The sequence below is a fragment of the Aquarana catesbeiana genome, linkage group LG03, assembly GCF_042186555.1.
Source record: "Aquarana catesbeiana isolate 2022-GZ linkage group LG03, ASM4218655v1, whole genome shotgun sequence".
Lineage (NCBI taxonomy): Eukaryota > Metazoa > Chordata > Amphibia > Anura > Ranidae > Aquarana > Aquarana catesbeiana.
In genome coordinates, this window is record NC_133326.1 from 691,788,712 (window position 1) to 691,803,748 (window position 15,037).

Sequence of the window (15,037 nt, forward strand, 5' to 3'; positions counted from 1 at the left end):
TTGTGCCCATTTTGATGGGGACAAGGGCCTCTTTCCGACAACCCTGGGCTGTGGTTGTCAGAATCTGCGGGTGGGGGGCTTATCGGAATCTGGAAGCCCCCCTTGGGTTCCTGGAGGACTGGGCCGACTTCTCAGTCGATAACCAGTACTATAGAAGGGATGGACTGCACCTAAATGAGGAGGGTTCAGATCAGCTGGGAATGAAGATGGCCAAAAAGTTAGAGGGGTTTTTAAACTAGGTGATGGGGGGAGGGTCCAGAGGTAGAGATAGTCAGCGCGGAACATATTCCAGAGGGTAATATTGGGGGCATTAGCGGTAGGTTGACCAAAGCACATAAACCCAAGGTAAGTATAGTAACATGTCCTAGTTGCAATCTCGGAACACCCAATAAGAGGATAGTATGCGACCTGTCTAAACTACATGGCATGTTCACCAATGCCAGGAGCCTGGCGGACAAGATGGGTGAACAGCTCTCATGATTGGCTGGTAAACATTCAAGGGTATACCCTTTATTGCAAGGATAGAGAGGGTAAAAAAGTGGGAGGGGTATGCCTATATATCAAGAATAATGTACAAGTGAATGTGAGAGATGACACCACTAAGGGAGCTAGGGAGGAGGTGGAATCCTTATGGGTAGAGCTCCAAAGGGATGAAGTTAATGGGAAAAATAATACTGGGAGTATGCTATAGGCCCCCTAACCTGAGGGAGGAAGGGGAGACAGATCTCTTATCACAATTTGGATTAGCAGCAAGGATGGGAAGTGTTATCATAATGGGGGATTTTAACTATCCAGACATAGACGGGGCGGAGGGAACCACACATTCATCTAAGGCTCGCCAGTTCCTAAATGTCTTGCAGGACAATTTTATGGGTCAGATGGTAGACGCACCAACTAGAAATAAAGCGTTACTGGATCTACTGATTACCAACAATACAGACCTGATCACGGATGTGGAAATACAGGGCAATTTAGGTAACAGCGATCACAGGTCAATTGGCTTCAGTATAAATCACACAAATAGGAAACATAAGGGCAATACAAAGACACTGAATTTAAAAAGAGCCAACTTCCCTAAACTACAAACCTTGCTAGAAGGCATAAATTGGGATAAAATCTTAGGAACAAAGAACACGGAGGAGAGATGGGTTTGTTTTAAGAGCTTATTAAATAAGGGCATTAGCCAATGCATCTCACTGGGTAATAAATTTAAAAGAGCGAACAAAAGTCCTGGATGGCTTAACGCCAATGTAAAAATGCATATAAAAGCAAAGGAGAAGGCCTTCAAAAAATACAAGGTTGAGGGATCATCATCAGCATTCAGACTTTATAAAGAATGCAACAAGAAATGTAAGGGTGCAATAAGGATGGCTAAGATAGAACATGAAAGACACATAGCGGAGGAGAGCAAAAAAAAAGTATGTAAACAGTAAAAAAGGGAGGACAGACTATATTGGCCCCATAAAGAATGAGGAAGGACATCTGGTTACAAAGGATGGGGAGATGGCGAAGGTATTGAATTTAGTCTTCTCCTCAGTCTTCACGAGGGAATCGGGGGGCTTCAGTAACCAAAACTGCAGTGTTTATCCTCATGACATATCACAGGAAGCACCTCCATGGTTAACAGAGGACAGAATTAAAATTAGACTTGGGAAACTGAGCATTAATAAATCACCGGGACCAGATGGCTTGCAACCCAGGGTACTTAGGGAACTCAGTCAAGTAATTGCCAGACCATTGTTCCTAATTTTTACTGACAGTCTACTGACTGGAATGGTACCAGCTGATATAATAAGGTACGTTGGCATGGACCATAGGGTGAGTACATGGATTGAAAACTGGCTACAAAGGTGAGTTCAGAGGGTGGTGATAAATGGGGAGTACTCGGAATGGTCAGGGATGGGTAGTGGGGTCCCCCAGGGTTCTGTGCTGGGAACAATCCTATTTATTTTGTTTATAAACTACCTGGAGGATGGGGTAAACAGTTCAATCTCTGTATTTGCGGACGATACTAAGCTAAGCAGGGCAATCACTTCTCCGCAGGATGTGGCAACCTTGCAGAAAGATCCGAACAAATTAATGGGATATCAGCGGGGGCATTGATAGTTTCAAGAAACTATTAGATAAGCACCTGAACGACTGCAACATAAAGGGATATACAATGTAATACTGACATATAATCACACATGTAGGTTGGACTTGATGGACTTGTGTCTTTTTTCAACCTCACCTACTATGTAACTATGTAACAAGGGGGCCCTAGATCCCAACCACTCCTATGTGCATGGGTATCGGGTACATTGTATCCGAACCCATTCACAAAAAAAGCGTCAAAAGGTAAGAAACACAGGAAACAGTTTTTGACAAATCCTTTATTAAAAGAAAAAAAAATAGTGTCCCTCTATGCCCATCACGACGCCCGCGGACCCGGAAAACAGAAAAACTTTAAAAAGTGCTTCGCCTCCTAAGAGGCTACCCGTTGATGTAACCGAGCCCCTTGCCTATATAAGAGCTGTCAAAGCCGTAGAGAGGGCAGACAGCGGGTAGCTTCTTAGGAGGCAAATCGCTTTTTGACATTTTTCTATTTTTTGGGTCGGTGGACATCGTGATGGACCATGGATGTTACACTGAGGGACACTATTTCTTTTTTTTTTCTTTTAGAAAGGATTTGTAAAAAACTGTCTCCTGTGTTTCTTACTTTTTGACACTTTTTTGGTGAATGGGTACGGTCGCCCCAGTGTTAAAGGGGGCTTCCAGATTCCGATAAGCCCCCACCCACAGACCCCGACAACCATAGCTCAAGGTTGTCGGGAAGAGGTCATTGTCCCCATCAACATGGGGATAAGATGCTTTTTTGGTGGGGGGGCGCGCCCCCCAATGTTGAGGGCATGTTGCCTGGTATGGTTCAGGGGGGTGCCCACTCGTCCCCCCCCCGTTCCTGACCTGCCAGGCTGCATGCTCGGATAAGGGTCTGGCATGGATTTGGGGGGAGGCATGGGGTTCCCCTTAACAACCATGAGTCATCATCTGTCAGGGGGCTTCCCAACTGACAGATGAATATAAAAATAAAGAATGCCAGCAAATGCCTGTCAATAGAAAAATGTTTAAAAAAATGGCGTAGGGTCCCCCCTCTTAAGTTCATACCAGGCCTTCCGCTGACAGATGATGACTCATGGTTGTTAAGGACCCTGGCGGCCAGCATCCCGACCCGCTGCCTAACAACCAGCTATTTCTTCACACAGAATTCTAATTGGTCTATCGTTTTTCGACTGATCCGAATTCCAATTGTTCTGAAAAGTTGGAATTTGTTAGAAAACGAATAAACAAAACAAATTTAATGGATTTCAACTGAATTTGTTACTATTTGTTACTATTTCATTCAAAGATTCGGATACATCTGAATCTCTGCATAACCAAAAATGTGTCCGAAATGAATTGCACATGTCTACACCCAAGCATTTAGAAACCCCCCAAAAAAGTTTAGCCTATCCTGCCCCCCCACATATGTGCACATAGGAACTTAAAAACATCTGTCGGGGGAGCCTAGGTACGAAAATGTATTTTGCGCTACCCATAGTAAATATCACCACGCACACCCGAATGAGAACAATAATTCTAGGGCAATTATTCAAGGATAACACTACAGTAATGACTTCCAGTGACTTTTAAACTTTTGCCTATACCAGATATAATGTACCAAAGTTTGGTGTTGTTTTATCATCCTCTTTTTCGATCCTATGATCTCTCACTCACGTATTCCATCTCTCTCTCTATTGGTATCTTCCCTTCCCCTCTAAAGCATGCACAGATCACCCCAATGCCTAAACAGCCCTCACTGGACCCCACCAACCTTAATAACCTAAGACCTATCTCCTTGCTCCTATTTACCTCTAAACTTCTAGAATGCTTAGTCTACAACCATCTGAGCTCCTACCTCACTGCAACAACATTCTTGACCTCTTACAGTTTGTCTTTCGCTCACAGCACTCCACAGAAACTGCCCTACTAAACTCAACAATGATTTACTAACTAAAACCAACAGTCATTCAATTCACTTCCTCTGAGCTCAGACTGTCCCGGACCAGCCCCCAATTTGTGTCTGGACTTGTGAAAGGAGAACCAAGACAGTGATAAGCTCTCCTCTCTGTCACTCTGCCCTCTTCTGCTATCAGCATGTTCATTGTCAACACATGAACTGATTGGATCCTTCTGTTGATTTTTCCTTTCACACTTGAGCCCTACTGAAAAGGGACTTTAAGAGGCTGATACCAGAAATTGACACTAATTGCATTTAAAAATTAAATTTAATGATTTATTAAAGATTAAAAAGTTGCGCTTTAACAGTTTAGAGTTATAATGTGCAGCTTTAAGAAAACTACCGTGACAGCAGATAGAAATGAAAAGGTACATTGTAGTTACATTAAAGCAGAACTTCACCCTAAAAGGAAAGTTAACACCTCCTTCCCCCTCCTCTCCCACTTTTGGATTTTTTTTTTCTTGGAGGGGGGAGAGGGTACCTAGGTTTAGCAGGTACCTGCTCCTACCACCTAGGTGGTCAAAACAGGAATGCCCCCCCCCCCCCTCCCTGCTCGCAACCTTCTGGGACACATCACAGGTCCAAGGAGGCTGCTGGACCATTTATAAAGAACAACTCACCCATGGGTCACAATGAGTCACAGCCAGCTTCCCACAGTTAACATGCCAGGGCCGGGGGAACCGAAGACCGACAAAGATCCAGCCCAGGTGAGGACAGCACTGGATCTTTGGACGGGTAAGTGTCCTTTTTAAAAAAATCCACAACTACACTTATCTTTGTGCGCAGCCTATTGCATTATGGTGTGCACCCCAAAGCTCAAACACACATGCATATGTGAGATATATATATATATATATATATATATATATATATATATATATATATATGACCCATTCAAGCAAATGGAAGCACTCTGCAAGCACCCAGAAATGCATGCAGTGCGTAGTTGAAGGGGTTAAAACAGGCGGTGTGGAGGCAATACAGCGCTGCCTCACTGCCTCTCAAATGCTCTTAAAAGAGTGATCTAGATGCGGATCACTCTTTAGAAACCAAAGCACATGTGAATGAGCCACTACATATGCCTACATGTCTGTAGTAAAGGGGAGTTCAAACAATACCTCATGTCTTTTACAATGCTGGACCACTCCTAAACAGTGACTGTGGTCCCTATCACAGTCCTAGCCGAGGATCCCCCCTGTCTGTCCCTATAACAGTACTAGCAGAGGATTCCCTTTGTCCTTCCCTATCACAGGATCCCTCCTGTTGGTGCCCATCCCAGTCCTCTCCCTGGGCCCCTCCTGCCCCCCTCCCGGCTGATAACAGTTTCTGGAAGTTGGGAGGAGTAGGTGGGACTAAGGATGACTGTGTGGCCTGTCGGTGATGCAGATTTAGACTTAGTTAGGGTATGACTGGAACTCTGCCTTAACCTTACTTAAATTTCTATAGCTTGTCCTGCACACAGATAGGTATTTCTGAATGGCCAACTTGATCTCTTGGTTCCTCAAGCTGTAGATTATAGGGTTCAGTAATGGGGTGACCACAGTGTACATCAGTGAAACCACCTTTTTCATGGCCACAGATTGCTGTCCTGAGGGCACCGCATACATGGCAAACAGTGCGCCATAATAGATACATACAACGGCAAGGTGGGAACTACAAGTGGAGAAGGTTTTCTGTCTTCCGGTGACTGAAGTGATCCTCAAGATGGTCATAAAAATGCAGACATACGTGAAGGTGATGAAACCGAATGGTAGAACTGTTGCTAGACTGGATAGGGCAAACACCACGTACTTTGCTACAGATACATCTGAGCAAGATAGTTCCAAGAGCGGGACAAAATCACAGAAGAAATGGTCAATCACATTGGGACCACAGAACCACAAGGTTTGCATGATCAATACTGGGATGAGTGTTGCAGTAAATCCCAAAAACCAGGAACATAAAACCAGATATAAACAAAGTTTAAGGTCCATAATTGTGGTGTAGTGCAAGGGATTACATATGGCCAGGTAGCGGTCATAGGACATAACAGTGAGCAGAAGACACTCCATGCATGCTGAACCTCCATACACTAAATACTGCACAATACAGCTTTTAAGGGATACAGTGCTAACCCCTAATATTGTTACATTGAGCATGCTAGGGGCAATGTTTGTGGTTAGCAGGACATCAGAGAAGGACAAGTTACCCAGCAAAATGTACATTGGTGATTGAAGGCGATAATTAGTTGACACCAATAAAATAATGACAGCATTTCCAGTTATGGTCAACAGGTAGATGAATAAGAATAATAAGAAAAGAAAATACTTTAAATCTTGAAGTTTTCCAAACCCAAGAATTGTTATTTCTGAAATGTGTGTCCCATTCATTGCATGTGCTGTAGGCAAGTAAAAATTGAGAGCAGAAGGAGAAAGAGAAGGAGAAGGAGAAAAAGGAGGAGAAGGAGAAGAAGAACGAGGTAAGGGAGAAGGAGAAGAAGAAGGAGAAGGAGAAAGGGTAGGAGAAGCAAGAAAGGGAGAAGGAGAAAGAGGAGAAGGAGAAGAATGATGAGAAGAATTAGAATAAGAAGGTGAAGGAAAGAAAGAGAAGGAGAAAGAGGAGAATAAGGAGAAGAAGAAGGAGAACGAGGAGGAGAAGGGAAAGGAGAAGGAGAAGGGGAAGGAGAAGGGGAAGGAGAAGGAAAAGGAGAAGGGGAAGGGGAAGGGGAAGGGGAAGGAGGAGAATGGGAAGGAAAAGGAGAAGGAAAGGGGAGAAGGAGGAAAAGGAGGAGAAAAAGGAGGAGGAGAAGGAGGAGAAGGAGAAGAAGGAGAATGAAGTAAGGGAGAAAGAGAAAGAGGAGGAGAAGAAGAATTAGAAGGAGAAAGGGGAGGAGCAGCAAGAAAGGGAGAAGGAGAAAGAGAAAGAGGAGAGGGAGAAGAATGAGGAGAAGAATGAGATTGTGGAGTAAAATGAAGAAGGAAAACAAAGAGAAGGAGAAAGAGGAGAACAAGGAGGAGAAGAAGGAGAAGGTGGAGGAAAAGGAGATAGGGGAGGGGAAGAAGAAGGAGAATGAGGAGGAGAAGGGGAAGGAGAAGGAGAAGTTGAAGGAGAAGGGAAAGGAAAAGGAGAAGGGGAAAGGGGAGAAGAAGGAGGAAAAGGAGAAGTTGGAAAGAGGAGGAGGAGAAGAAGGAAAAGAAGGAGATGGTGAAGGAAAAGAGAGAAGGAGAAAGAGGAAAAGAAGGAGAAAAAGGAGTAAAAGAAAAAGGGGAAGGAGAAAGAGGAGGAGAAGAAGGAGAAGGAGAAGCATTGTGATTACACATATATAATAATGTAACATACTACCGTATTATACTATACATGTCTCATTAGGCTGTATTCACACCTGAGCAAAGTGAATTTCAGATGTCTTCAGGCATATTTTTGTATGTTTATACAAACATGTTTCAAGCTTTTACATGTGTATTGAACTTTCACGTGTTTTTGTTTTGCCAATGGAAAGCGTTACATGAAAAAATGCTTGAAAAACATCTGGTTAAATCATACGAAAATGCTTAAATAATGTGTTTTCAGGCGTTCAAGTGTATGGGTTCAATGCAAACATTTTGAAATGGAATGTGCATGCATAATTGCAATTGTGCATTACCTCTTGTATTATCCATAATTCCATAATTGAAAAGATCGATTTGCCATGTTGCGGAGTCTGTTCTTCAGTATTTAGGAGAGGTGAAGGTGGGGAGAACATCTAAACATCCAAATGATTCAGCTATTCTCTCACAGAAAGCTGTTTGTAGAAATTACTTTCTTTACCAGGAACTGGAAATATAGTAGAGTGGTTCTATACCCCTTCCCCCTCTTCTGCTCTTTTAAAGCCATTTGTTCCTGTGGCTGGTCAATTGTTTTTCATCAGTTTAAAATGTTAAATACCACATTTGACCACTAAATGGTGCTAAGTATCATGGGGAATGTTTTTTTCTCAATAAAAGTGGAGCTACTCTTTAATGTCATATGTAAAATCCTAACTTGTGTGCATTCCTACATTTTGGCACAAAAGAAGACAACACATAAATAGAGAAGCTGTATATTAAGTAGCAAAAGTATATTAACAAACCTTAAACAAAAAATAAAACTTCCTTGCCATTCTCGAGCCTCAACCCTTTGTGTGCTTCTAAACATGTTCCTTTTTTTCTATGATCCTTTCATGACTGACCCTAGGTTCACATCCATGCATTTTTTAGTGCGTTTTGCAGAAACACACTACAGTCCATTTAACATGGTTTCCTATGGTACACATATACATCTATGCATTTTGCAGCCAGTGTGTTTTTGAAAAGGGTCGGGGACTTTTTTCCGCATTTTGTGTGTAATAGACTTCAATGGAAGCACACCAGAAATGCAAGTATTGTGTTTGTGATACCGTTTTGCGTTTTTTATTTTTCTCTTTTAAACACTGTATATAGCTGGTTGCTAAGGAGTGGGCTGAGAAGTGGGCCGCCGTGTCCTTAACAACCGATGAGTCATCAGTTGCAAAAATCATGTGATGCCACAAGGGGCGGGCTCTCCGGGTGATGTCACCGGATGGCCACGCCCCATTCTATATAAGACATGGCAAACAGTGGGAGTTGACACAACAAAGACAGACAGAGACGGAGGAAGACCGTGGTTATTTTTAGCAGCGGTGGTGGTGGCGGACAAAGAAGACGACATCAGCGAACAGGGGGAAGAAACCACGGAGGAAGAAGAAACACCAGAGAGAGAAGATACCATTGGAGTGAGAAGAAACACCAGAGGGAGAAGAAACCACCGGAAAGAGAAGAGGATGAAGAAACACGGGAGGAAGAAAACACATTTTTAATAAAGGACCTGTAAAAAACTGTCTATTTTGTTTTGTAACGCTACACTTCATTTTTTTTGGGTGAATGGGTAGGGGTACAATGTACCCCATACTTATTCACATGGGGGGGGCTGGGATCTTGGAGTCTCCTTGTTAAAGGGAGCTTCCAGATTCCGTAAAAAAGCCCCCCGCCCGCAGACCCCAACAACCACCACCCAGGGTTGCTGGGATAAGGACCTTGTCCCCATCAACATGGGGACAAGATGCTTTGGGGTGGGGGGGCAGAGCCCCCCACCCCAAAGCACCCCCCCTCATGTCATGAGGGCATTTGGCCTAGTATGGTTCAGGAGGGGGGAGGGGCTCGCTCATCCTCTCCCTTTCCTGACCTGACAGGCTGCATGCTTGGATAAGGGTCTGGTATGGATTTTAGTGGGGCCCTGCACCATTTAAAAAAAAATGATGACGTAGGGGTGTCCCCTCAAAATCCATACAAGACCCAAAGGGCCTGGTATGGACCTGGGGGGGACCCCACCTTTTTTTGCCAGCAACTTTTTTTTTACATTCAGCTGTCAGTGGGGAACCCCGCTGACAGCTGATGACTCATCATTTTTTAAGGACACAGTGGCTGGCTTCCTGACCCGCTCTTTAGCAACCAGCAATATACAGTGTGTTTACAGTGTGTTTAACCACTTCCCTACCCGCCCATTGTCATATGACGTCCGCAGATGGGATCTCCCATCCTGGGTGGGCGTCACATGACGTCCTCGGCTTCCCGGCAGTATAGGGGGCGCGCGCCCGCTGCGTCACCGAGGAGATGATGCACGTGCTTGGTGGCCGTGATGTCCGCTGGGCACTTGCAATTGCTTGGTACAGAGCACGACCGTGGATCTGTGTGTTTGTAAACACACAGATCCACATCCTGTCAGCGGAGAGGAGGCAGATCATGTGTTCCCAGTATATAGGAACAACGATCTGTCTCCTCCCCTAGTCAGCCCCTCTCCCTACAGTTAGAATCACTTCCTAGGCAACACATTTAACCCCTTGATCGCCCCCTAGTGTTATCTCCTTCCCTGCCAGGGACATTTATACACTAATCAGTGCATTTTTATAGCACTGATCACTGTATAAATGTGAATGGTCCCAAAATAGTGTCAAAAGTGTCTGATATGTCCACTGCAATGTCACAGTCACGATAAAAATTGCAGATCACCGCCATTACTAGTTTTAAAAATAATAATAAAAATGCCATAAATCTATCCCCTATTTTGTAGGTACTATAACTTTTGTGCAAACCAATCTATATACGCTTATTGCGATTTTTTTTTACCAAAAATATGTAGAAGAATATATATCGGCCTAAACTGAGGAAAAAAATAGTTTTAAAAAAAAATAATTGGAATATTTATCATAGCAAAAAATAAAAAAATATTGTATTTCTTTCAAACTTGTTGCTCTTCTTTTGTTTATAGCGCAAAAAAACAACAACACAGAGGTCATCAAATACCATGAAAAGAAAGCTCTATTTGTGGGGAAAATTTCATTTGGGTACAGTGTTGCATGACCGCGCAGTTGTTATTCAAAATGTTACAGCGCTGTAAACTAAAAATTGGCCTGGGCAGGAAGGGGGTGGAAATTCCCTGTATTGAAGTGGTTAAAGAGCAAAAAAAAAAACGTAAAATGCAAAACGTATGAAAACTGTATGCAAAAATGCATAACGCACTGCAAAACATGCCTGAAAAATGCATCAAGCGCGGCCGCATAGATGTAAACCTAGACTTACCATAATACTGTATGTACTGATCCTCCAAGACGGATCAACTGTTTGTTGTCTACAACTTTATTTATGCATTATTTCTTGTATTTGTTAAAACCTTAATAAAGAATTATTAAAACTGAAAAAAAAGTCCGCCCTGCACAGTGGCTCTAAATCAGAGACAACATGGGTGACCACTGCTGCTTACACACAAAGTGCAGTGGTCCTACTCTACTGCATGGCAAACTTTTAATATGACTGTGGGCCATGTATATAAAGGTTAACACTCTGCTCACTTACCATTACTGTAAACCGTACAAGGATTGCTGTTAGAAGAGTTTAAAGCCCAATTCTGAGAAATATAAAAATTCTCCCTTGCAGTGCGGTTGTGCCCACACTGATGGGTTAACTGCTCATTTACTGTTAGGAGATCCTCTGATTTCCCAGGAGAAGGCACCTCCCTATGCTCTAGTGGTGGACTGTCCCTCTCCAGGGTTCAATTGGACTTCAATACTTCCACACTCTTTCTGAACTGAAAAGGAAAAGTTTTGGCTTTGGATAGATTTTATTGACAGACAGGGAGCCTTGGGTGGCTGGAGGTGGTAAAGCCAAGACCATCATTTACAAGAAAACTTGAACTTTGCAGTTATCTTTATTTGCCTATATCTCAGGATTTACTGTTTTTTTTTTTTGCTGAAGGTAAGTACCGTGTACACATTTTTTCATGTTATGCCTTATCCGAATTTGCTTTAAGCTGGCCATAGATGGTTCAGCAGGGCCCGGTCAAGATTCAAACCACCTATGGATAGACTGATTGTATCCAAGTCGATTCATCCATTGACTTGGGTAAAACGAGCATGTCGGAGTCGTCCCCCTCCCCCCCTCCACCGGGAGAACACAAGAGCTAGACAGTCAGTGTTGATGGAGGAATTGAGTGATTTTCTTTCTTGCAGCCATCTATGGCCTGCTTTACTTTGTTACAGGTTTACTTTAAAGAATTCCAAAATGTGTTACAAATCCGAGGGTGCATATGCTAAAACTGGCCATACATGGATTGAAATTTGGCCAGTTCAACAGCCAGGGACAGGCTGAATTTTGATCCATGTATGGGCAGGCAGATTATGTCCAAGTTGGTCCATTAATTGATTTGGGTACAACCAGCATGTTGGATTTTTAGTATGCGATTATTGCCAGTGGCTATAGCTGCTAGCAGTAATCCCTGTGTTCTCCCGGCAGGGATGGCTCCCCACGCCCCCCCCACTAGCAAAATACAATGGTGCTGTGGGAGGCATTCCCCTCATCCACAGGGAATAAGAAGTAATAGATACCTTATTCTGTACTCCAGTAGGGTCACTTCAGCAATCCCTTCTCTTTAGGGCACTCCTGGCCATGGTTGCATGCTTGAATAAAAAGGTTAATACTCTGTTAATAGCCCTGCATTGTATGTGGTAATACCAACACCACCCACAGACTGGAGCTTCGGGGAGAATAGGAGAGCACTGGAGCTGGCAAAAGCCAGGTATGGGATAAGTAATCATCCCTGTTCCTGTACCCCCTAGACATTTAAGCCTTGAAGTATGGGGGGGGGGGGCACTGCAAAGGTAGAAATTTTGTAATTCCTGGAGGTGAGCTTTAAAAGTGAAGTCCAGGCTTTTCTTACCTAAGCTTAAACTTGTTCCAGCCCCCCATATTACTCCTATTCTAACTCTGCTCTGGTTTTGGCCACAAACCCTCCCCAGCAGTTGGCTTTAGGAGAGAGAAGAGATCGCCAATGCTTGTGCAGTGACGCCATCCACAGACATACTATGGGGTATCTGTTGTTGGCTTTTCCTCCTCTTCCCTGAAGCCACCACTGGGAGCCAATCACATGACTGGACCAGAGGGCTCTCACGATAGGTATGTATACACATCTTCTTTTCACAGAGTATGACTGCCTTTTGAAGTTGCTGTGCTCATCTCGGGCATAGGCCGGCCTTCTTCTGACAGTGCACCAGCTCTTTGGCCCTGTGGATCATACCCAGGAGACTCTGGTCACACCCCTCTGTTTCTAGGAGAGGATGAGCCAGTATTACAAACCTTGGAAAGTAGCTGCCTGGTACACAAGCTGAACCATCTTGCTCTGCTCCCTCCAAGATGATGTCTTGTTCCACGAGAGATATCAGTTCCCCCAAGCTCCAGGCTGACTCAGAGGATAGTGAAAACCTTCTCCCAGAATATCACAGAGTAGTTAGACTAAGAGTTAGAAGGAATGTGGGAGCAGGTTTAAACTTAGTTAGGAAATGCCTGGACATCCACTTTAACTGTGTTTTCAAGTGTATGTAAACTCTAACAAAAATGTATTTTATTTGGTTTCTTTTGGCCAGTTAAACATACCATTGAAAGCCTTTTGATAAACGTGAAGTGCAAAACGGACTACAGAATCCATCTCATCTGTGTTATCGAGAAAAAGAAAGAGTGAGATTTCTGTAGTCCTACCCTAGGGTGACAAGATTGCTTCTTCATAGACACAGTATTGTGAGTACATGGTGTTATCTAGGACAGTCAGGGCAGGACTTAGGATGGTGGGGGCCCCTGGACTTGAGTCACTTTCGGGCCCTACCCTTCTATACATATGCACAGCTCTACAAAACAAATAGAAAAGGACAAGGTGCGCCAGACTCAGTGCAGTATTAAAGAACTTCTGTTTAATTGGAGAAGACAAAACAGCCAAATGGCTACTCACAAAAGTAGGTAATATATAAGCGTATAAGTCGGGGGTACTGTACTGGTATTCGTCCTGGGTCCACGATTAATAAAAGCAATAAAAATGGATAAAATGATAATTACTGTATTTATCAGCGTATAACACACGCCAGCGTATAACACACACCCCAAGCTTAGGAGGGAATTTTAAGGAAAAAAACTTACATTTAAATGCCCATCAATGCAGCCTTGTCAGTGTCATTACTGCCTTGTCAGTGCAGCCTTTCAGTTTAAAAATGGCGACGCCGAGATACAGAGGCAGATGTCCTGTGTATCTTGGCGGCTTTCATACGCTCTCGGCGGCATTCGAAACGGGCGGGGCCCATGGGGCCCCCTATTGGCCAGGGCCCATAGGCTTGAGCCCAGTCAAGCCCAATGGTAAGTCCGGCCCTGAGGACAGTAGGTGGGTTACTAGCACGAGTAACAGGGAAAAATGAAGGGAAATAAACCTTTAAAAAAATAAAGCCACCACATCTAAGGACAGGCCTTGGGCAACAAACATGTTAATGATCATCTAAAGAGTGCCAGACAAGTAAATTATATTTTTTATGTGACATATGTGATCTCTTTATATATAGTCTTGCCAACTGCATTGAGTGCAAAGTGCCCTAAAGTGCAACATAAACCCCTGTTTCATTACAAGACACGGGTTATGAATTCCCTAACAAGGGTTACCATTCCTAGAAGTGATGGTAAGAGTACAGTGTGATGGTACATTGATCTGGAATTGTGTAAATAAGGATTTAGCCTTTTAACTTGCCTGTTTGGTTATGTATCCTTTTCACTTTTCTATTCTGTTCTCCTAATAATATTCTAGCAAAAGATGTAGAGAGTGAGCAACTTGAGTGGTGACATCAGTCTCTGTATTCGAGGAGCTGGGAGTCTGGATGTGAAAACCTGTAGAGTAAGAATATAAGCAGGAAAACTGCAGAGACAGAAAGAGTGAAAGTACAAAAAAGAAAGCTTAAGGAGAGATAGATAATTAGATAGATAGATAGATAGATAGATAGATAGATAGATAGATAGATAGATAGATAGATAGATAGATAGATAGATAGATAGATAGATAGATAGATAGATGGACAGACAGACTTGAAGACAGATATTTGGAGTAGCTCTGCATGTTCATGGAGTGAAGGTTTTTATGTATACGCAGATCCTTTCAAGCCTGTATTTTACATTGTTCAGTCTCTACGGGATCAATTAAATCTTTCATCCCCAGACCACAGTGGGTAGTCCCTCAGTGGAAATATTATATACTTAACCTTTTCTGGCATGGAACATGGCATTGATAAACAAACCTGTATATTTTCTAGTGTCCTATTTACCACCTTTTCTACCCTAACTTAAAACTTTAAAATATAATTTAATACAAAACCTATGATATATGAAAGGTAGTTTAACCACTAGCCGACCAGCTCACGCAGATATACTGCGTCAGGTTGGCTCTCCTGCGTAAATCGCCCTACCTGTACGGTGGCCCGTTCAGGCGCAGTTGCAGGCAGGAGAGTGCCGCCACCGGCGCGCTCTCACTTCCCCTGCACGCTGCGGGAGCGTGCCCGCGGGTCGGGCACACTTGATGTCCGCCGGCAACCCACGATCGCTTAGTAGAGAGGCAGAGCGGGGATCTGCCAGTGTAAACAAGGCGGATCCCCGTTCTGACAGGGGACATGTCAGAGATCTACTGTCCCCAGTG

At 43.6% G+C, this 15,037-nt stretch overlaps 1 protein-coding gene across 1 annotated transcript; it reads right to left on the reverse strand.

The window, feature by feature from the left end:
• Nucleotides 1–5,430: 5,430 nt before the first annotated feature.
• LOC141134183 (olfactory receptor 11A1-like) lies at nt 5,431–6,405 on the reverse strand. The gene has a single exon (XM_073623766.1). The coding sequence runs from the start codon at nt 6,403–6,405 to the stop codon at nt 5,431–5,433; it is 975 nt and encodes a 324-aa protein (XP_073479867.1).
• Between the last annotated feature and the right edge of the window lie 8,632 nt (nt 6,406–15,037).